The 24,456-nt window shown below is 35.6% G+C and overlaps 1 protein-coding gene and 1 long non-coding RNA gene across 2 annotated transcripts; one reads left to right on the top strand and one right to left on the bottom strand.

The window, feature by feature from the left end:
• Positions 1-2,148: 2,148 nt before the first annotated feature.
• Positions 2,149-23,667, bottom strand: castor2 (cytosolic arginine sensor for mTORC1 subunit 2). The gene is made up of 9 exons (XM_014968027.2): positions 23,355-23,667; positions 15,597-15,667; positions 12,501-12,694; positions 9,220-9,352; positions 9,022-9,145; positions 7,780-7,890; positions 5,946-6,028; positions 5,504-5,598; positions 2,149-5,265 (listed from the first exon to the last, which is right to left on the bottom strand). The coding sequence occupies exons 1-9, from the start codon at positions 23,465-23,467 to the stop codon at positions 5,203-5,205; spliced, it is 987 nt and encodes a 328-aa protein (XP_014823513.1). The 5' UTR covers positions 23,468-23,667; the 3' UTR covers positions 2,149-5,202.
• Positions 2,294-7,109, top strand: LOC148155616 (uncharacterized). The gene is made up of 2 exons (XR_015765264.1): positions 2,294-2,403; positions 6,512-7,109. It is a non-coding gene; the product is annotated as an uncharacterized LOC148155616 (long non-coding RNA).
• Positions 23,668-24,456: the final 789 nt, after the last annotated feature.

The following is a 24,456-nucleotide window of genomic DNA, read 5'->3' as shown; positions in this document are numbered from 1 at the left end:
TCTGATTTTAATCTTTTTTTCTTTTCTTTACAAAAAGAAAATTACAGCGACAGAAAATATTTTCAGAAAATGCCTTGTATTTTACTCATCTTTTCTGCGAGTTGTACAGAGAATTAGGGCTACAAGAAATTTTATTTAGTTAGAAGAATATTGTCACAAGACTAACAGTACTAAAAATGTGACTTTACGAGAACGTAAAATTATGAGAAAAAGCTTCGAGAGTTATCAAAATGTGTGTTGACAAATAAATGGTCAGAGAAAACACAGCTACTGAGAGCAAAGTGGAACCAGAGTAGAATTCTGTACAGATTCCTGAAGTGTTGAAAGGATGTGAAATTTCTGTCAGGGTTTCTAATGTGGTTCTTTTTATTTTTATCAAGAACTGGACAGAAAATGAACTAAACAGCCAAAAAGTAAGAAAAAAAAGTTTTGATAAAGATCAAGAAAGTCTGGTGCTTGGAAGAAAGATAGAGGAAGTTTGAGATGTTTGCTGTGTGATTTGAAGCTGTGACCTTTGACCTCAGCACAGTGATTTCCTGAAAGGTCCAACTGCTGTTAGGAGCAGTCGGACCTTTCAGCTGAATAACTGCAGGTACCTGGGGGATTTCGCAGACGATCCACAGGATTATGTAAGAGGTAAGACAATCATGAGGGATAACGCTAACGGTCCACACAGGCTCCTGTAACCCCGCCTTGACCATTCTCTTTTTGTTCAGGTCGGGTCAGAGGTGAGCCCAGCAGCCGCATCATAGGAAGCAGGAGGAAGGAGACGGGTGAGTTACCTGGTTTTATTCCCCGCCTTGCATAGAGCCACATTAGAAATATCTGTGTAATTACAGCAGTTATCGGCTCCTCTGTTGAAAGCACAGTAATCTGTCACTGAACGTTCTGGAAAATTTAGACTCAATTACTTAGATTGGGGGAAAAAAAATACAAGATTCAGGAATAATTTTACAGCAAAAAAATTCATTTGTGCTGCTATGATTTTAAGGAAAATAAAAATTTATAAAACAGTTATTCAGAGATTAATACCATTTGATTCACACCAAATTGGCTTAACTGTGTTCATGTGGAGGGGCTGGTTGACCTTTGATGACCTCTGGTCATTTTCTTAATATCTTTAAAATGATAGCAGCACAAACAAGTGTCTTTGCTGCACAAATGTTTGACAGTAATTTTGTTTAGTTTGATCCAAACTAAACAAAATTAGTTTGGATCAAATATTTTGGCTTGAACCAAAAATATTTGTAATATTGATACAAAGTCGGTATCAGCAACAGATTGATGCTAGCAAGGTAAAATCAATACTTCAATACTTTAGTTTAATTTCCTGTTAAAATGTTATTTTGTATTGTAGTTTCCCAACTCTACTGTAAGGCTTCTCTTGAGTTGCTCTCACATAACTTTTTGCACCTTATTTTGGTAAAATGCGAATAGATTTGTTTTTCATTATCTAGCTATGTTTTTAAATGATTTTATAGCGACCTATGAACTTTATCTGGATTCACTTCTAGATTTGAACAAACCTGGGACAGATTAAGCAATTTTTATTTCAATCATACCTTCTGTGGGTATTAGGGCAAATCTATGAGAATTTATTATTTATCAGAACGGTGTCTTAATATTTGCAGGATAAAATTTTAATTTTACCATTAGAACATCTTAAAATTATGAGGGAAAAAAAAGCTGTTTCAATGACAAAAAAAGCTTGAATAATTAATTTTTCAATTGTTTTCTCTAAAAATGTCTATTCTGGTCATTTTAACACTTTATTCTCGCATTACAACAGTTTTCTGGTAACATTGCTTTGTTTTGTCGTAAAGTTAAACTGAATTTCAAGTCCAAATAAATAGAAGCTGAAAAACACGCTTGTCAAACAAGATGGCTGCCTTGGGTACATTGACATAAATCTGAACTATTAAAAAAAAAAAAAAAATCAAAATTTTCCACAAATCATATCTTCAAAATCCAAAAATTGGATTATTTAAAATCTGTTTATCTCTCAACCCTTTGCTGATTTATTACATAAAGTTCCAGTAAAATCACCAGGAGTTGAAGCTAATCTCTTTCCTTTATTTCTCTCCATAAGTAATCCTAGAGGATTTGAAAATCAGATTGCACCTGGTAAGTAAAAACACAGAGGCTCAATAGAAAAAAAACAAAACAGCTCGTTTATTTTGTTTTCACACGAGAAGCTCCAAGTGAAAAGCTTTTAACATGTTTCTTTGAAATGCAATCAGAAAAACAAAAGTTACCTTCCTGGAGTTTTAACACTGATAGACATGATTTCTACTAATCTGATCAGAGGCTGAAGGCCAGGGAGAACATCGTCACAACTTCTTCCACGTGGATAAAATCATCGTGAAATGAGAAGTCCTCTCTGGTTTCACATCAGTACAGCAGGTCAGTGTGGGGCGGGGGGACCTGTGTTAAAGTGCAGACTGGAGCCGGAGGGGGGCGGCTTCAAGACCTAAATGGACACCAGGGGTCAGAGAGGAGCCTTCCTTCCCCCTGTGAACCGTAGCTTATGTTCAGCACATTTTCAAAGTGGCTCAGTAATTTATTACGACTGTAGATCACCATTCATCGAGTCTCACTGCGGCGTCACACTGTGAGCAACGCCAGCGTCAGAAAAACATGGCAGAGTGCAGGTTTTTATTGGCCTGTTCTGAGGTGAAACAGTTGGTTTTAAAGTGTAAACACTTTAGAGGATTAGAGACGCTAAAAAAAGAATTCTGACTTTAATCTCAGAATTGTAACTTTTTTTTTTTTCTCAGAATTGTTTATACACAATTTCATCCAAATCTAGTCTGAAAACTCAAATCTAGGTACAGGCTTCTAGTGTGGATAACGTTTACAATTCTAAAACAAGAAACAGCTAAGTAATTATTATATTTTGACGCAGAATTAGAATTCAAAGAATTAATTCAGAAAAAAAAGTCTGAATTCTGAGATTAAATTCAAAATTCTGTTTTTATTCAGTGGTCCTAATTATCTTCTTTAAACCCTTGGTAATAGTTGAAGGATTTTTTTTTTGTTTAATGTAGTGTACAACTCCAAAAGGATCAACTGATTGGCCCAACAATGGAGTTTTAAAAGTGGTCTGACTGGATAAACAGCAAATAATTTACTTATAAAATTGTTTTAATCAAAAAGTTTTTAAAGATCATTGTGCAATGCCTTAAGGACGCATTAATCTGTGAAGTTTTTATTTTGCAGCTTTCTGCAACAAAAAAACCCCGACAGGAAGGGAAAAAGCAGATAGCCAAGTTTCCAGCTGTTTCTGGTGAAAATGTTGATTTAAGCATTAGGAAAGCATCATTGAAAGCTTAGAGTTTTGTTAATTTAAATGAAGAAACAAACATTTTGGTTTGCTTCAGATGCTTTATGGTTCATATGAATGATTGTTTCTGTATCTAATGCTATGTTGGTTCAAGCTGACTCATGTTTCTGTCTTCAAAATGTATTCTCTCCTAATCTGGTCAAAAACAACTTCATGATTTCATCAAGATGTTTAAAATTTTAGTCAGTCAGGACCAACTTTTGGCTAGAAATGGAAAAACAGCTGCTTGTTCTTGGCTGGAGAACTTCTGTAATTTCTACATCAGTTTTATGAATAAAAATAATTTTAAATGTATTTAAATCAGGCTCTTGTTTTCACAGGGGACTCAGGCAGAACTGAAGGTGTTGAGCCTGATTCTCTCCCTGTTCAGACCCAAAGTTAAAATCAGAACTTTAACAGATAAATCAGAAAATGTTCTGTTGTAGCTGATGGCTATTTGATAAAAGTGAAAGCAAGTTGAAAAGGTGAATGTTACCAAGAAGTGGAATTACAAGTTACAGCTGGAACTTCCTGTTTCCATGCAGGGACCAAGATCCAGAGTTTAAATATTCAAAAAATAATTTTGGTATTTTCTAAACCTTTTTTTTATTATTAAAGAGTGTTGGTGCTCTTTAATAGAGCGGTCAGTGCTCATGCTACTTAGCAGTTTTTCCTTCCATGTTTTTTTTTTTCTTTCCAATTAGATGTCTCTGCTGAGCAAAACAGTTACAAATTAAATGATATTTAATAATATATGACCCAGAATAATAATTCTGACATCATATGGTAACCAGCAGAAGCATTACGGCGATTATTTTTTTCCAGATTGGCTAATATAAGGTAATGCAAATTGTTATGTCTTAGAAACAATAGTGAAATAAGATAAAACATCATATCTATACATTTCTACAATTTTGATAACTTCAAATAAGTGAGAATTGTTGGGTTTGTTACAATGCATCTCTGTTAAAATAATAATAATTAAAAAAAAAACTAATTTGTAAGTTATTTAAAGTTCTTCTCAGTTCTGGGAACTGAGAAGAACTTTCCAGAAACTAGTTTAGGTTTTAGAGACAAAGTTTTGTCAAATATTTCATTTGGGAGGCGTAAAGCTGACCTGTGAACACCAAACAATAACAGTGCAATGATGATGGAGTGTCTTTAAAGTTTTCCATATAAACCTGAAATCAAATCTTTTAGGTTCCAATTTTAAGTACTGATTTATTAGATTATGAAGAGAAATTAATGCTAAATTTGAGTCGGTTCTAAAATCAGCCAGGCTGCTCACAGTGTGAATTCACCAAACATCTCAAAGCACATCTTAAGATTTCCTTCATGTGTCGCCAGACCAGACTTCCCATAATAACCATAAGGTGTGAAGGACTGGGTCAGGTCATTGCTGGTTCAGTTTAACATGGACTAAAAGATAAAATGAAAAGTCTAACTATGAAACCGCCTCCTTCACTGCAAATGTGCAGCGGTCAGACAAGGCATCGGGTTCGGCGTTCAAGCACATTGGCACTGAGAAAACGATGGGGGAGGGGAGAGATGGAGAGCTTACTGAATATTTCTTTGATTTGGAGTACATTCGTCATTCTTCCTTGAGAGGATTGAAGTAGGTTTTACAGTATGGTGCTGGTGGGAGGAAGCAGCTTTTAGAGGTAAAGAAACATCTAGTGTCGCAAACTAAAGCAGTGGCGGCTGGCAGCCAGCAGGGGGCTCCAGGGAGAAAAACAACAGTGATGGCAGCAGAAGCCTCCTTCTTCTCTGAGCTGATCCACAGCAACCCACCAACACACTCTTGGCACTTTTTGGGCAATGATAAACGTTTGAACGAAATGACTGGAAAAACAACAAAAAATTAAACAAAACAAGGTCGTTCACTGCGCTGTGCTCTCGGTCCGCAGAGCTCTGATCACGCTTTGGATGTTCTCTTCCGGGACCTGGAAGAGAAGCAGCAACAAGAAATTTTGTTTTAGTAGATAAGGTTACTTAGTTCACACGGTCTGGTAGTAAGAAAGCAGAGATGATAAAAACGACTGAACAGATGAATGAGGAGAGGCAGACTGCTGCACTCAGCTGAAAATTTTACCATTATAAACAGACAGCATCTAGCGACCAAAAGCTAAGCATTGTGTTTGTCTACTGCATATAAGATACTGACTACTAAGGTTTTCCTACCAGAGCGTGGTCAAACTTGAAGGTACTAATGTAGTAAGCAGGAATGTCAGCTGTTGCCAGAGGTTCTGATATTTGAGCCACGATGCCGCATTCATCTGCAAAACACGTCAGAAAAAAAAAAAAATCAACTCTTCATCTCAACGTTGATAAAAACGGTTTGCATTATTCACACATTCTAAGTGCAAAAATACAAAACCAGAAGCAAATATGACAGTGGATAATCCATAATCCACAACTGATCCCCAACTTTCATTTAAGGAACATATCAAAAAAATAATTTATGTAATTAAATTTCTTTATCCAAGTAATCATCCAGAATAACCAATTAATTGGATATTAAAATTGTTAATTTTAGGAGCCATTGAAGCTTCCTGTAGCTCTCAGACTAAGAAGAGCTACAAGAAGTCGACTAATCCTTCAAAATAAAACGGCAGGAACTCACCAAAGCCTAAAGGTTGTCCTCCAATTCGAACCATTTTCCAGAGCTCACCAGAGGCGCTGGTGAAGAGAACGTTGTTTGGAAACCTGGAAGAGAAGAAATGACAGATTAAAACTGAAAGAAAATCCAGATTTAAACATTTATCACTAAAATCAGTTAAAAACTTAACTGATTAAAACCTCACCCCGTAGACATTTTAATTAGACAAAATAATGACAAAATATACAAAGCCATTCAAAGCATAATTATCATGCTTTTTACTATCCACAGCTAACTATGATAATTGTAGAAACAAGAAATTACTTAAACACAACCAGACTGACAACACAAAGCCCTGATGGATGTTGTTGCTATGGAGACACACCACAACCAATTGTTAGGTTTAGGAGACTTAACATTTAAATAACTTTTTTTCCCTTAATAAATTAAACTACATTTTGTATTTATTCTTTGTGGTATCAAATCTGAGATATGTAAGAGATGAAATCATGAAGACGAAACATGTCAGGTGGTAAATGTGGTTTCTTTTGAATATTTTCTGTAACTTCATGTATTTTTCCCTCATCTAGGAACTTTCTACAATAAAGTGAAGCTGCGATGTTTCAATGTCATCTCTACAAAACACCACTCGTAGAAAAGTATGGTTGTTGGTTGCCATGGAGACTAAACGCTGGCTGGGGAAGAGATTTTTTTGAGAACAGCGACGCCACACAAGTGATGTTTGATCTCCTAAATCTGAAGGAAAAAAATCTATATAATCCACAGCATTCAGGACAAAACCTGTTGGTTTATTGGATATAGTTTTTTTTAATAAGAGGTTGAGTTACTTAGCTTATCTAACATTTACTATAAATAGTAAATGGCCAGGTGCTGAATAAGAAATCTGCAAGTAATGAAAAATACAAGAGGGGTGATAGATTAGGAAAAAAATGGATAGATTGATGAACAACTGATTATCCAGAAACTCCATTCCCTATGAGACAGGGAATTAACTTAAAAATATTTATGTAATTTTATGTGTTAATGTTATTTTGTATGGCATATTTGTTTCATGGGACTGTGGATGGAAATGAGCATCTTGATAAATTTGGTGTATTTACATTAATATGTACCATTGTACCATCATTAATATTCATTATTCCATCAAATAAAATATATTCAACTATTGATTAATTATCCAAGCATTTATTTATTTTTTTTTACTTTTGGCTTGTTTCACAAATAAATAAGGTAAATTGAAGATATTCAGTGGTTAAAATAGAAATGAGAATAAGAACAGGTAGATTCTTCAGCTTGTTAAACCCAGGAAACTGCAAAGTGAAGATAAATGGGTCCCCTGTTCCTTTAAGGCACATTACAGAAAACATGGGGACAATTCTGACCTATATGCTACAGAAACCTGAAACTAAAGGTTTGATTCATATTTTTTAAATGATTTTTTTGTTACGATTTCAGTTAAGGCATCAATGACATGTCCACTTCTGGTTCTGAATGGCCGGGCTTTGATTAGGCCGTTAGGGACGAGGTGGAACATGAAGCCGGATGCTTTTCTGCATGGGCTCCAAGCTTAATGAGGGAGTTCATGGAGAGAAAATGGGGGACTCGGTGGAGAAGGAATGAGTCAGAACGACACCCACTGTGATTTAAGTACACCGCATCCACCCAAGAGGTTCGTTATTGCTTAGCAACAAGCTAATCACCCCCTCAAATAGCAATCATGAATTTATTCCCCCGACATAAAAGTAACGACCCCTTTAGCAGAGAAAAACAACATCTTGAGGAAACGAGTGGGATTTTCAGGGAAAAAGAAAGATAATTAAGTTTAATTTGTGCTCACCTCTGAGCCGTCTGCTCGTCCATGACCAGAGAGATGTAGCCCTCGATCAGCGAGAAGGAGAAGAAGCGGATATGACTGGAGTCCTCGCCGGACGCCCCGACCTCTTTTGACCTGGGGAAGAAACTGAAACCTTCAGGAACTCAACGTCTCTTATGGTCACATCCAGCTCGTTTTCATTCCTAAAGGTAACCTGAGGTCTACGGCCCATACAAAACATATTACATTTCATTGCACCAACTCATTCTTATATAATCAGATTTTAGTCTGATCAGTTCTGCCTATTTTCAGAAGGAGCCATTTTATGGTGTCTTTTCACTTTAAATTAAAATAACGTGACAACGTTGAGTCTAAACTCAACGTTTAACCTTGCAAATAGACGCGCAACTTTAAACCGTACATCTTGGAAAAGCAGAAGTAGAGCCTCCTGCACAAACCAGCAAGAATGAAGAAAGTGGTTTCTGGTTGATAATTCGACAACTAGACGCTTGTCTTTTCCAGTGGCCATTGTACGGTTCATAAAGAAGTAAAACAGATGTGCTGGAGCTTTGATAGGTGAATAAGATACAGCAGATCCATAAAACCGTACTTGTTGCCATCAATGTTAGATTTTCAGATGAATTTTATAGTGTTTATTTATATATATGTGTGTGTGTGTGTATATATATATATATATATATATATATATATATATATATATATATATATAGTATTAATTTTAAAGCACACATCCAAAAGAAAACTATATCACTTTGTAATCATAAAATTGCAATAGTAATATGTATAACTTTTTATTATAATTAGATGGATTCAATGAAAGAAGGTGTACTTTCATTTTTATTGTGACTATAATACCTCACAAGTATACTAATATCTTTAGATTTTACAGATATTTGATCAAATATGTCTATATAGAAACTATTTCAGGCACCTGGTGTTTCACTGCAATAGAGAAAATTTGAGAGTCAAATCAGGAAATTTAAATGTGTGGTTGTTTGTTCTCTTAGTTTATCTGCTTGGAAAAGGAGAATGTGGATTTAGTCACTTATTAATCTATTTTATTGTTTTATTCAGGCAATCTATCATCAGATTTGGTCAAATGACTAAAAGATTTTTCATTTTGGTTCTAAAAGCAGCAACATGTTAGCTTCCTGTTTAGACTGAGCTCCAGAAAACAGCTTCTCTTCCTGATCAGCTTCAGAGTTGAACCCTTTCGGGATACGTATGGCGTAGTGAGTGTCTTACCCTCCAGAGTAGAACATGACATCCATGAGCAGCGTGGCGACGGAGGGCAGTGTGTCTGGGTCCAAGCTGGTCACACAGAACATGTTGCTGGGGCTGGACAGAGGGTGAATGATGGGGCGGGGCACTAACACACGACAAAACATCAGTGGTTAGGTGAGATCAGCTTAAAAAATAAATACTAATAAAAAAAATAACTACCAAGTTTTGGCTTCACAAATCCGTTGGAGATTCCCAGATTGTGTGCGGCGACTGTTTCTCCATTGACAACCCGGAACAACGTGAACTCGGAAGACAGGGTGTGCATGACCATCGGCAGGTCGCGCTCTCGGACCTGATGGGGGGGAAAAATAAAAACATCAAAGAAATTTAGAGAAAAAGTTGCAAAAACTTTAGTTTGACTTAAGGTTAAGGGGTGAAGATTAAAGGTCCTGAAAACTTAATTTTCTTTAACTCACCCTTCACTTGGAAACTGTGCTTACAAAAACTCAAAAGCTAAATATTCTTTCCAGAAAAGTATGTTTATAAAAAAGAAATAAAATAAACAAAAAAGTACTATTCTCTATTAAAATGTTCCAATGTCTAATGTTTGAGATAATTTTCAATCAACCCCAAAAAACCCAATGAAATTGATTTAAACTAAATCAAGGACATTAAAGCTTTAACTTTGATAAATTAATTAGATTTTAATGCCTACAAAATGTTACTGTAACTTTTGTATTCACATGTTTCTGCTACACCCGTAAATCAGATGCACAAGCTGCGTCCACAAATGGCGACAAAGCCGCTTCTGCCCGAGTTCATTTCTGCGTCACAAAGAAGAATTAACTGCTTTATGACGCATGAAAATACACTATGCTGTTGTTCTAGTTGTGCTAAAATGAGTTAGCTAAACAGCGAAGCTATTCTAGCCTAAAATAGCATCTCAGTGCTAACTATGTATCAGCAGCACAGACTAACGCTAATGTCAGCGTCCACGTTTCTAAACTTCCATGAATGACCAGGAGATCCTGAAACTCTTTACACCAAACTGATGGTTGGATAAACTAAATAACAGGTTAAAAACAAATGTGTTTGTTGTTGAGCTAATATGTCTATTTATTCAATAATTTAGCAGCTCAAATGAGTTTTTAAATTGAAAATGTTGCTTATTTTGACAGCATACAATTCTCGACTAAATTGCAGTTTAATTACAGACCTGCAATTAACTTGATTAAATCATTTTAACCAAGTCTTAATGTAACTAAAGGCTTCTCACTGGTTTCCAGCTTTGCAGCTTCTGAAAACAGATGTTTGTTTTGTTTTTTTTACTTGCTGCTTGCAAATGCAAATATGCAAACTAAATATTTTCTCCATAAAATGTGTCTCATTAAAAACAGGAAAAAACAGAATAATTGTTTATTATGTTCCAATATATAATGTTTTAGCTCATAATCAGTTATCCTCAAAAAGCATTAGAAATGCATTTAAATATGCTTTAGTCACAAAAAACATTAGAATACCTAGTTTTTCTGTGTGTATGAAAGGCTGGCATGTTTTCTTATATTTTCACAAACAATAAAGCAGAAATATTTAAATTAATGAGGCTAATTCAGATTCAGTAGAAATATTTTAGTCTGATTAGGACTTACAATCTGTCTGAGGGTCCAAATGAGGATTAGAAACCCAAATAAAAAGGGGATTGAATGTAATTCAGAGTAAAAATTTCTTTAATATTCATAGATCAGGCCAACTTCTTCCATCTCATGCATATAAATCAATATAAAAATCTACTTTTGTTTCAGATTATAGAATAAGAAATATATTAAAGACTTTTCTGTACTTAATTTTCATTTATTCCTAGATGAAATGATGCAATCACATGCAGTAGGGACATTTTAGGTTATATTTGAATAATAATCTTAACATGAAGCAACATAACAGTGAAAACAGACTTTAATCCGATTTGTTTTTTGGCTTCCATAAAGATTTGGTTGGAAATCTACAGTAAATCAATGTCAGACGTTAAGGAGTTGATGTGGGGAACGCTGCAGTAAACATTTGTCTGTTTTATGTAAAGCAGGCAGAGTGGAGACAGGAAGCAGGTCTGAGTTCGGTACCTTGGTTTCCAAGAAGCTGAGCTGCTGATCCTCTTTATGTAACAGATTATCAACGCACACAGCCATTATTTTCCCCCCCATTTAAAAAAAAAAAACAGAAGCTGCAGTGGGTCAGCAGACCTTGTTTTTCCACAGGACTGAGGCGGTAAAAACAAAGAGTCCCTCTGGATACTCCAGAGGATTTCCTTCCAATTTAAAAATCAGACAGTCAGTCATCGGCTCATCTCATCCACTGTTATTGCCTTTTTCATGCGGGCTCTGTGGATGTAAACAACAGCCTGCCAGTGGTTGCATAACAGACAAATAATGCAACAGTTACAGCAGGCTGTAAAGCTGACCAGCTTTATGCCAGCATGAATGACGTGACGGCAACCTGTTCAGTTTAAATCAAAATCATCATCATCATCATCATCATCAGCTTAATCACATCCAAATGTTTCCTTTAATGTCTCCAAACTAGTGGCTGAGAGGGATGACATCACAGCTGGTTCTGTGGATAATTAAACATTTTTAATTTACCTGCAATAAAGACGCATTTCAAAGTAGAACAGCATCAAAAGTTAATCTAGAAACAGTAATTCTAGATTAATTCCAGTCCTTTCAAGCACTTTTTCCTTCCACTAAACTTTGTGAGTATGCTTGGATACATCAATCACTGTAGAGGGAGACGATGGCGACATTCACACAGAAGGTAAATGTGACCCATATTCAACTCTCACCTGAACGGCCCAATTCTGATCTTTTAAAACAGACAAAAAAAAAACAAAAAAAAAAAAAAGCCGATTTGTTCCACTTCCATATGTGGAAGTACATCGGATAAATATCCGATAGTTTTCAAAGGGTCTGGAGCATAAATGCTCATGTCGCATCTTATTCGACTGTTACATCATAGATGTGAGACATGCGTCATAATTCTGCACCAGAAGAAACCAGACGCTGTAAATCTGGACATAAACAATTTAAACAAATTATATTTATGAAAAGGATGTAAAGTTTGCGTCAGTGAATCACATCAAACCCAAACTTATTTCTGACTACACATCAAAAAGACTTCTCTACAAAAAAAATGAAATTTTTAGATTAATATCAGAGACAAATTCTCAGAGAGTTTCTTCAAAATTCATCAATCTTCCATATTCTGTTTTCAAAGTAAATTCCTTCCACTGCAGCTCTAATATGTTGGGCCTCTCTATATTCTCATTTTCTACATAACCAACATGGCGGCAATGAGTGAGAAAGAAGCAAAAGTACGAATAAAAACTTGAACATCCCTTCATAGAGCCGGAGGAACAACAGATCAGCATCGCTTTAAAACATTATGATGGAGTCTGACTTCCCTTAAATAAAAGAAACGGCACTATGACGGTCAGAAAGGACACTCACCAGGATGAAGTCGGTCTGATACGTTGACAGCATGAAAACAGAGATGTTGTGGTCGGCCAGTGGCGCGATGACTGATTTGGCGATTTTGGTGACGCCGATAGGCTGTGAGCTGGAAGCGTTGCCGCCGCCGGAAACCACATTGAGCGCCAGCCATGTTGAATCGGCAACACTGATGAGATTTGACTGAGGCAGCTCTGAGGAAGAGGGGGAAAGAGTTTTTATTCATCCTTTCTGTGGAAACAACTGGAGTCTGACGTTTTCAAACAACTATACTGGGCATGGACACCACTCCAAAAGCAGGAAGCAGGCTAGAGTGCAGGGCATTCTGGGTAAATCCAATCAAAACAGACGAACGAGTCTAGAGCTAGCGGAAGAAATGGGTTGTGTTCTTTTAGCCTGAAACAAAAGAGAAATCCAACAGCTGCTATAATCTGATGCCACTCCTTTTTGTTTGCTTTTTATGAAGAAGGACGTAGCGCTCAGTGTCTTCTTTAGAGGTTTTTGACGTTTCCTTCAGTGGTTCTTGGTGCACCGCCCCATAGGCGAGGAGGGGAACATGTTTTTTCTTTTTTTTTAAAGTGCAGTACGACAGGTTTTAGGGTCAATGGAGATAATAAAGGGAAGAGTAAATTTCCGTTAAAAAAAACAACTTGGAAATTTTCTAGAAAAAAGCTTGGAAAGTTCTGTGTTTGAAACGTCAAAGATTTTCTAGAAAAAACTCAGAAATTTCTCGGTTTCAAAAGTTGACTTTTAAAGCTCAGAAGTTCAGAAATGTCCTTGTTTCTAGTTTTGTTAGAAATATACTCTTTTTTTTCTCCCTACATAGAATGGCCCTAATATGCCGTCGCAGTGCCCTGTGAAAGTGAAATGCACCAGTTGAAAAGGTAGCAAAAGTTGCAATTTTCCAATTGAGTCTATTTCTAACAGGTGAGAAATCACCTGCACACAATAAAAACTCATAAATCCTTAAATGTTACTAAAACCATCTATTGTTTCTCAAAGCAGACGAGTACTTTAAAAACACATTTTACCAACACAAAATGAGCTTTTGAAGTAAAATGCATTGTCATATGTGGATAACAATGTGTTTGGATCACCAGTGAATGGACAGTGTCTTCTTACTGACAACGCATAAATGCTAAATCAAAAAGATAAAAAAAAAAAAAAAATGTACAGATTTTCTGTACTTAAACAGGAAAGTCACGAGTCAGAGCTGATTAAGAGAAAATTCATTTCAATTCAAATTCAAAGATAATTCCAGAAGGAATTATTTAATGATCCAAATATCTTCAAAGAGTTGTGGTTGGTGATGCTGCGGCCAAGAAGGATTTCCAGTAGCAGTCAGTCTTGCAATGAATCTGAAGAAGTCTCTGACTAAAGACTGTTGCTGGATGACATGCTAACAGCTCAATTTCAAGGCAGAGAAGACGATATTTCCACAGCAACATGCTCTGGATGACACCAAGCGCTGCTAATCCACCTCATTTGCTTTTGCCACTCGTCTTTAAAATCTCTGTCTGGCCTTTTGTTTAGAAAGACGTTGGAGTCAGGGGCATGGTGAGAACATCCTCCTTCTCTCTCAGCTCTTTGGTCCTGCTCTGCATCCGTGAAGCCTCCTTTTTTAACTCCTCTGGGATTTGGGGTCAAAGTTCAGGTGTTATTTGAGCTTCAAGAAGTTCACCAGCTGCTCCCGGTTGTTAAAAAACATCTTGTTGCCACGGTTACATCATATAACAAGTGTCCGAAAGTAAAAGAGAAAAAAGAAAGAGCAAAAATCCCTCCGGCTGCACAGCATCCAGACAGAGGAAATAATTGTTTTATTTTGGATCTCTGGCAAAACTAGTGCAGAAATCAGCTTTTTAATACAAGTTTTACTTTTTAAATCACTTATTTAATAAATGTTTTATAAATATCTAATTTCATTCAAAGTCAGAAAGGTTTGAGTGGAGCTTGATCATTTCAAGAAACAAGTAGGGCTGAAACGATTAATCGTATTAATTATAATTGATTTTTAAATAATTGTAAACTAATTTAGTAATCAATTAATGATTAACTGCAGTATTCAGATTCAAAAAAGGAAATGTTTGCTGAAAGAAAACATTCTGAGAGCGGTAATTAAGCCAAAACTGTACAAAAATATACACATTTTGCAGTTAAGATATATATATATATATAAACTTCTTCAACTTGGCAAAAACATATTTACATAGTTCTAGCAAATTTGATAAAATAATTCAAAAATTAATCAATAGACCAGTCGTTAAGTCGTTATGTTAAGTCAAGCAGAAAGGTCTGGTCTTTTCACATGTTGAATATTTTTTTAGCTGCTTAGCTCCTCTGCTACAAATGATCAAGCGTTCACTAAGAAAATGCTGTAATTGCATCATAGGTGGTAAAATGTTTATTATTCAAAAAAGGAATTCAATCATTTTATCTTCATATTTTAGTGTATTTCTAATTTAGCATAAAAAAACTTAAACAGTTAAATGGAAAATCTGCAAAATGCACCACTTTTTTTATTAATCCGATTATTCAATTAATCATCAGAATAATCGACAGAATCATTGATTACTTATAAAATCCTTAATTGCAGCTTTAAACACAACAACAATAAAAAAAAAGAAGAAAAAAAAAAGTAAAAATCACAAAAAGCTCTTGGTTGTAACCACTGGCAGCGTTCTGTCAGGGTCCGGTCAGAACCGTGTGTTCTGTTTACTTGATGTCATCCGACACGGCTTGCTTGAGTTTCACCCCGTTTCTTAGTCCAACAAAACACACACACACACACACACACACACACACACACACAGAGGCACTTATCAGTGTAAAATACCTGCAGCAGTTATGCAACACACACCATGTGTCTCCAGAGTAACTGAGGAGGGTCACTGTGGAAACGGCGGCATAATGACACGGGTTCGTTCACTCAGCCGGCCGCAAAGAACGGCGGCCGGCCAATTGGCCTCGCATCTATAACGACAGAGTGTGCTCAAACAGTGGCAGCCGAAGTCGCCGCCGCTGGACGCGATTAGAGAAAACACAACGCGATCCCCATCCACGGTTGCCAAGGCAACTTCCTTAGAGACAGAGGCCCACCTTTAAATCCTTCCTCGTCCACGATGATAGTGTAGTCCTCTGGAGTCTCCGTCAAACTGAAGAACTTGCATCTGAAACAGAAAAAACCCCAAAAAGAACCCCGGTAAATATTATTATAACACTTAGAGCTGCTTCAGCTGTTTTAAGTATTCATAAAGGAATTAGATAAGCTGGGAAGTTGACCTAAAAAGATGCAAGGCGTCCCCAACAAAAAAGGCAAAGCTTTTAATACATAAATTTGATCATTTAATCAATTTTTTTTTTTTTTTTTGGTTTAACAAATGAGGTCGAACCAGTGGTTCTCAGGGAGTGAATATTAACATCCTGGTTATAAATATAGCAATAGATGGCTCAATGGGGCATTGTTCTGAAGAACTGAACAGGTCAAACAGAAAATGATAATTGAGGTAAAACAATCTTGGTTTGAGTAGTTTAAGTTTTTTAGACTTCACCACCAGCTGAGCTTACAGCTCTTGTTTAAATCTTTGTGAAATAATCTAATTAGTGTAATATTAGTGTAGGCGGTAAAGAAAGCAATGATGAGGAACTGGAGAAAATGAAGGAACCAATAGACTGCAATAGTGGAGAAAATGTTTATAATTGAAACTACAAACTACACAAATGGACAGAAAATGGGTAAAATGGAGAATTTATATAAAAAAAATAACTGAGGTAAATGTTACCCAGCAAGTAGTTGAATGTGCCCCATGTTTTCTGTGTTAAAACAATGTAAAATCAATAAAGACTAAGTGACAAACAAGCTGTTTTCAGTGCACTTTGTTCACTTTAACCCATGTTTCAGCAGAAGCAGAGATTTTCCATCATGTCCTTGAACAGACAGGGAAACAGCATCAACATGAGTCTGGTGATAACCTCGCTGCTCGCCGGCCTGCCGCTCAATATTTACACTTTATATTTGTCTGAACGGTGTGAAGGAACAGAAAGACATCAACACAGAGGCTCTAACAGCTCTGCCTGGGAACAAAAGCTGATTTCCTTCTTGAATTAGACGAGCTGTCACACGTCACCCTGATTTACGGCTTGTTTTGTCGAACGGGGACATTAAAGATGACGAGGACCGAGCGTCGTCCCTCTGGTCTGGGCAGATTCGTTCTCCTTTTATCATATTCATGCGAGCTCTGTTTAATGACTTTGTTTACTCTTTGACATGACTGCATTCAGATTAACACGAGACAGGAGAACCACTGCAGAGACGCTGCACATTCGCCTTCAGGAGGAAGCGGCCGCTGCACGTCTGGCTGGCATAAGCCTCACTCTGTGAGCATGTTAGGAACTTCACATGCAGGCTTTAAATGATCCCCAAACACACACGATTCACAGCTCTGGGTTAAATTACCGCACCGTGGAGAACAGTGATTAAAACAGAGTTTAGTCATCACGAGTATATAATGAGGATTTTTTTTTTAAATTTTAAAAAACAAAAACAGCAAAAAAACAACTTGGATGGTTTAATTTAAGACAGAAAAGGAAAGTACTTCTAAATGCAGTACTTTCAGGTGCCTTTTAAGCAGATTTTAATACTGTTTTTGTTTAGTTTTTATTTATTTTTTTTCTATTTTTTTTAAATAAAATTACAAATGAAAAATTATTTTCAAAAAGTGGCTTTTACTTCAGTCATCACTTCTGTGAGATATACATTATTAGTTTATTTATAAAAAATAAATCTAATTTTATTTATTATACTGTACATAAAATAATGCAAATATTTTTTTATATTTAAAACATATTTTAAAAAACATTTAAAAATAAATTTAATTAAAAAATTATAAAATTCTGTCATAAAAGTAACTAAAGCATGAATTTCTGAATTATTTCAGGTCTTTCTGGGAGAAACAAATTGAGGACACATTCCTCTGTTGAAGCTGTTAAGTCGTATCGAGTGATTTGCCGATTCTGCAGAGGTGCTGACATTCATTTGGAGTCATGCTGCAAGCGCCTGACAGTAATCAGGATCTTTATCTTCCAGGAGCTGCTCTGAACTCGTCAGCGGCCGGGACGATACCGAGCCAGAATCCAGATCAAACATTTATCTCATGGAGATTTTCAACATGCTTTTCAGAATCTTTCCCTGAATCTGGCAAAAGATTCAGGAAGCTTTCACCAGTTTCTAACAAACAAATAATCATACTTTACCTCAATCCCACTAAATAAGGTTGGTCTTTGCTCACTAAACTGGATTCACTTTAGGGATAAATTAAATAATATTTATATTTTTACAGAAGGTTTTAGAAAGAATTTTTTTTTTTACAAAATTTAAGCAATACATTGAGGGAAAATGCGTAATTTATAGTTATGTAAAATTTCTCATGGGAATTTTGATTTGTAGTAGCAAAATTACTGTTAATATGTGAAAATCTCCAAAATTTAAAGTGTTGTTGAAATTGTTATTTAAATTCATGTTCTCTTCTGTAGATCCAGTGAAAGAATCAATAAATCTCATTAAAATCAATAAGATATCCAGTCACTCTGTGCCCCACAGCAATAAAAATAAATAAATAAATCACATTTTCTGCAACAAGTGTCCAACAGAAGCCTTTTTGGCTTAATTACGGCTCTGATTTCAACAAATTGAAATTTTTTTGAGTCCTGAAAAATTAATTAGTAAATTAGTAATTATTTCAATAATTGATTCATTACAATCATTTCAGCCAAAAAAAGTCCAAATCTAGTTTATAGCATCTCCACCCCCCAAAAGAAAATATAATCCTTGTTCTCTTGATGTCATTTTATTGCAAAACGTTTGTGCAAATATTTTATGACAACGCTGCAAAACTTTTGAAACTAAACATGACTACAAGAAGAAGAAGAACTGCTCAGATTTATTCAGGTTTTGGCCAAGAGGAGCCCTGCATTAGGAGGATCAGCAGGTAACAGAGAACAGAGTGGAAGCTTGTTTAAGAGATAAATAAGACGCTGTAAACAGCAGCAGAAAAACATAGCACTTTTCTTTTTCTTTCTGTAATCACCTGCTGCCGAGTTTCCATTGTGTTCCTTTGAAAGAGCAGCACTTAAAGACTTTTCCATGATCTTTTTAGATTTCATTTTGTGAATGGGTTCAAAGAAGAAATAAGAAAAAAAAAAGACAAACTGGGTTTTCAATTCTTAACCGCAGATTTGAAAAGAAATCAAATCAATATCTGCAAAAACAGACTGTATGTTCTCTAAAGATGAAAGAAAACACTTGAAGAGGCTCATCAGAGAGGAGCCACTTCAACATTGGTGCCTCAGTGGAACAACAGGGAAAAACAACAAAAAAAAAATCCAGTGTGAACCAATGAAAACTCGGGCCCTGCAGTCAAATTATATGAACTTATGTAATCCTATCTGGATGGCTGCCAGCAGCATGCAATCACTTAAAAAATGGCCACAAACATCAAGTCTCATATGGGAGGAACTTGACTTCGTTCAAGAAATGTTCTCGTCTCATCTTTCAACTTACACACTGCAAAAACAAAATCCTACCAAATGTTTTCGGTCTAGTGTCTAGTGCAAATACCTCAGTACACTTGAAATAAAACACCAATAACAAGTAACTTTTAAGCTATTTATAGGAGCTTGTTTCAAGTAAATAATTTCTTAATATTGATGAAAAAGTACTAGATCCACAGGGAGAGTATTTCACTTAAAATACATTTTTTTAAAATCAACAAAAAATGATTTACTTAAAGCGGGCCTATTATGTAAAATTCTGATTTTGCGTTTTTATACTTCCATTTGGGTCTCTACTGCTTAAAAAAACCAAACCAAATGCTTAAAAACAAACAAATAAAAAACACTCATCTGTTTTTTGATGTCTGGAAAATGTGCCGTTTCAAAGACCTTCCAGATGTAACATAACAAATTAGCAGGCGCTGCCCGTCACATAGAAACCCAAGCAGAGCTTCAGTACTCTTGACCAACTGGTTTTACTACTGAATGTGCTGTACAATGGCTGCTGGAAAAGTGCTTTGTTCTTGAGTTACACCCAGTAACAGTAAGGAGCTCAAAATAGGCAGAACTTAAATCTCATTAGTAGAATTATTTTGTACAACAAATGTAATCAACATGTTTTGTATAGGCCATAGATCTATCCTAACCTGCTCAAGGAAGCATAATAGGCCACATTTAAAACACGCTCCTATAGCTTGCTAATTTTGTCTTATTACATACAAGTGCTAAGACATTAACACTAAGAACCAGACCAAAAATACTAAGATTTTGTGATTTTGCAAACTGCAAATTTAACTTATGCTCATATGTAAAAGAAATAAGTTTTTAAAGTAGTTCTTCTGCAGGAGGCGGACTTTTGATGCAGAAAAAAAGGTCATTTTTACAGCAAAAGTGAAGCTACTTGTTAAGCTAGCAGGTAATATTAGCCCACTTCCCTCATCAGGTAACGAGCCATTCATTTGGTACAGGTGTGTTGGAGCAGGGATGCATCCAGCTGCAAGCAAGAAGCTCCAGAGGACCAGAGTTGTACACCTCTGGTCAATTACATAAAATCCCAACAAAATACACTGACGTTTGTATCTTTGTCATGTGAAAAACCCTAACAATAAAAGGGAAAGACTAAACATTTCAGAAAACTCCCAAAAAGTAGTGGTTACCATTTCAAATGCAGTGGAAATTAAAGTTGGAAGATGACCTCCAGAGAGCATCAAGTGCTCATGGTTGCAAAACAAATGGTCATTGTTTATAGTTTATCACAAGTTGTAAAGGTTAGTTTTTCCAGTTTATTTCAGGCAGCCTGGCCTGTTTAACTGCAGTAACTTAATATGAGAATCAATATCAATAAAAAAACAAACAAACGCAAAAGCACTTCTTCTTACTTCCTGTCTGAAACATCAGAAATCAAGGAAGCTGACAATAAAACCATTGCCAATAGGTATTTGTATATTAAGCATAGGGCACGAAGGAGGGTTTAATTATGGGGTTTAATTGGGAATATTGCTATGAAAGTGGAAAGAAAGAAGAAAGGAAGATTGGACACAAGGAAGGGATGAAGGACATGGATATGAAAATAAGAAACACAATGAAGAAGGGAGTAAAGAAAGTTGGATACAATGAGAAGATAAGACCCAAGGAAAAAAACATGAAGAATGGCAGAAAGTATACAAGGGAGTTAAAAGAAGGGAAAAAACGAAAGAAAGACAACATTTAAATAATGGGAGAAAGAAAAAAAGTCAGCAAATATGAATATTTCCAAACTCTTATTAAGGCTGCAGTATATAACTTGTATTAAAATATATTAATTTCAGTAGGTTTTTGAAACTGTCACCATGTTAACAGTTTGATATGAGAGACAATCTGTGGAAAAAAAAAACTGAGCTCCCCTTTCTTCTCCCAGTGATATCTAGAAAACCAATCAGAGCCAGGAGGCAGGTCTTAGCGCTGTCAATCACTTCTTTGTGTCGCTGCTCATCCCTTACTCTGTGGTACGCTGCAACTAGCACAGCAAGTCATGAACGCTAAGGCTAGTTGGCATAGCCACCGATGATGGAAGACAAATGGTTTTTCTGTAACAGTAAGTAGTTTCTCTATCATTAGCACATTTAGCAGCAGGTACATGTGTTTGAGAGCGGTAAGACCCTCCTCTTGGCTCTGATTGGTTGTTTTTGGTCAAGAGTGGTGCATTTCTTCAGACAGCAATAATAGCTCAGTGAGGAGGTGGAGAGGATCCATGTTTTTACAGATTATCTGTCTCACGACATGCTGACAGTTTTTACCAATATATAAAGAAAACATTTTTATAGAAGTTACATACTGCACCTGTAACTCACCATTTTTCTTGTTTTTTTCTTGAAATTCTACAAAAGCTCTTTGCCTTAGATTTGATTACACAAAAAGTGTTCTATAAATAAAGTCTTATCGGTTGGTTGGTTGATCTTACAGACTGCTCTTTGGAGAATGTTGCTAGCATAAGTAGTTTGAGATGACGATTGATTAGATCAGCTGAGAAAGATAAATCTTCAGATATTATTGGTCCCCAAACTGTAATCAATACTAACAGCATTTGGCTACAATGCAACTTCAGGCAGTTTTGATGCCGTCAGGTAAAGATTAACCTTAAGGGATTCTGTTTTATCAGCAATTAATCACAGCAGCACCAAGTTTTATCTGGGACACCACACAGAAGGACAGAGAGGTAATTACAAGACACCAGCCACAACAGAACCAGAAGTAAAAACCAGTACTATTACTTTCATGAATGGGTGTTAGAAAAGTTTTCTGCAACATTCTGTGAGAGCGCAGATTAAAAACCAAGTTAGCCACAATGTTTCTGATGTTTGTTTACATTGAAACCTGGGAAAATCTTAACAGAAAATAACTAAAAAGATGGGAATTTTTAAAAATGTTATGTAATGCCATGGCGGGTTCAACAAATGATAATTAATTATTATAATAAATATCAGTTAAGTGACTTCTAATAGTCCTAATTTTGCTAGAAAAACATATTACTTCAAAAATGAAATGTTCATAATTAAATACACTGACAGAAAAGTTGGCCTTCTTTTTCAAAAATAAGGAACAATATGTTCAACTTTTAATGGAAACCAAACTCCTTAAAAACCTGAAACAAGAAATACAATAAAAGTCAGAAAATGATCACCTTTACAAATTTAACTGTTAAAGACAATTTGACAAGATATCAAAAATATTGTTGTTTAAGAATAACACATTTTATATTGACAATTTACAGACTTAAATGTTAAATACTAATAAAAAAAGTATGTTCAAGTCTATAGTTCAAAATATTGCATTTTTTTTCAGTTTAATTTTTTTTTATCAATAATGCTTGTTAATGTTAGAAAGATATGATATATAAACTGATGCGATAAATCAGTGATGTCCACGCATCTTGACATGCTCACCAAAATAGTCTGACTTATTGTGATATTTTTTACTTGCTTAGCAATGAATGAAACAGAACATTTTAAAGAAAGAAGAAAGTCAGTTTGTGGAATTACTATTGACAAACTTGTTATTCTTTTATTAATTATTTTTGAACAATCATCACTTTTGGACTGGTTAATATAATTAAAGTACTCATTTTCTATTTTGTGATTTCAATTTCTTTGGCTATTATTCAATTTTCAAGTCATTAAGCTATATTTTTAGCCTTATGATTTTTTTTAAAACCTCGGGTTATACTATTTTAAAAAACATGTGTTCGCACACTTTATTTCTATACATACTTTACATAATTTGATTCTAATAATTTGGTATTGGTGGGTTGTATAAGGAGTTTAAAGCTTTATTTGGACATATAAAAAGCCAACATAACATTATTTGTATACCAGTAGCAACTAGGGTAGAGCACCAAAACAAGCTTTTACCCAGGGCCCGCATCCTGCCACTTACGGCCATGACGACCGGATCTTCTACATTAAAAGTTTCCGCCTTTAAAATGCCCTCATCTGCATGCAGAACTTTGCCAGATCAGGCTAAAATTACCCTGACAGAAGCCAGAAAGCAACAACATAAACACCAACACCGGCGTCGAGCCACAAAGCTTCGTCATAACCCTCCACAAGCCGGACAGGCCCTGAAACTGTGAGCTGCTCTGACAATAACACCTAAAAGCAGCATGTTTGGAGCATTAACACAACTCCAGGAGCGAGCTGCAGCTCCAGTAAACACCCTTTAAGATGCAACCCCCGGTGTTTGCTGGCTAGGTTATCAGCAGCAGCAGGAAAAGCACATAAAACACACATGAAAACAGTTTTACACGGATAACACCTCTCTGAAGTTGCCTACCTTGTTTTGGAGGCCAGGAAGGCGAGTTTTATTAATCCATGGGTGCAAATCTCGATCCCCTCTTTCTCTATACTTGCCACTTTCAGGCTGTGCTCTAAAATATGAAGCTCCATCTTTTACGCCTTCTCATTGGAGGAACGACTAAAACTTAAAACAAAATAACTAAATACTGTGAGGCAGGAAGCATAAATAAATAAATAGACACATACGGCAGGCTGGGGCGCATTAAACAGGGAAAGAAACGGGGAGGTAGGGTGGAATAAAGAAAGCTGAGGTAAAACCCGGACCTAATGTCAAACCCACAGCGGAACCCCACACCACTTCCGCTCGGTGCTTTTCAAAGTAAAAGCGGCTTAAATTACCCAAAATGAAACATGTTTCAGACATAAAACGTCAAATTAATCATTTTGGGTTGTTTATGTAAACCGATTAACTATGTAGTACCTAAATATACTATTCACTTTACAATGAATATATTATTCTTGTCAGTCCCTCAAACAGAATATATGCTAAAGTTAGCATCTGGTTTTACCTGGGCTTAAATACACAAATGAATAGATTACAATTTTTACAATACAATTTTTAATCAAGAAAGCTTTTTAAATTCAAATGGAGCTATATCAGTATCACTGTAATCACATAATATTGTAATAACTATGATTTGTTTTTAAAAGTAAGCTGGCGGTAAGCCAATTAGCCAGTTATAACTGCTGCTAGAAAATGCAATGTTCAACCGTTTCCCAATTGTTAAAGTTCTTATGGTGCTTTCCGTCTATACTCGGAAAGTTGGGGAAAAGTCAAACAGATTGATTGATTAAACCAAACCATTGATGTTTGGTTTAATTAGAAACAATCAAAAGTAAAAATTTAAAGTTAGTTTCTGTAACTTTTAGCTTTATGCTATTGACAGCAGCCATGTTGGATTTTAATTCAAAAATATTTAATTAGAAAAAAAACTTCATTATGGATACTAAATGTAACCTATACATTTAAATTTAATCAAAGAGTTGTAGATAATTATGGTTGTGTGTATGAAATTTTTCCTATAGCTGTCTGTATTACAGTAAGTCTGAAGAAGCCTCTGATGACATTCTGTTAATGT

The sequence above is a fragment of the Poecilia mexicana genome, unplaced genomic scaffold (assembly GCF_051168715.1).
Source record: "Poecilia mexicana isolate PSO_F unplaced genomic scaffold, ASM5116871v1 scaffold_14, whole genome shotgun sequence".
NCBI classification, from domain to species: Eukaryota; Metazoa; Chordata; class Actinopteri; order Cyprinodontiformes; family Poeciliidae; genus Poecilia; species Poecilia mexicana.
Note: the sequence above shows the minus strand (reverse complement) of the source record. Positions and strands in the feature narration are given on the sequence as shown.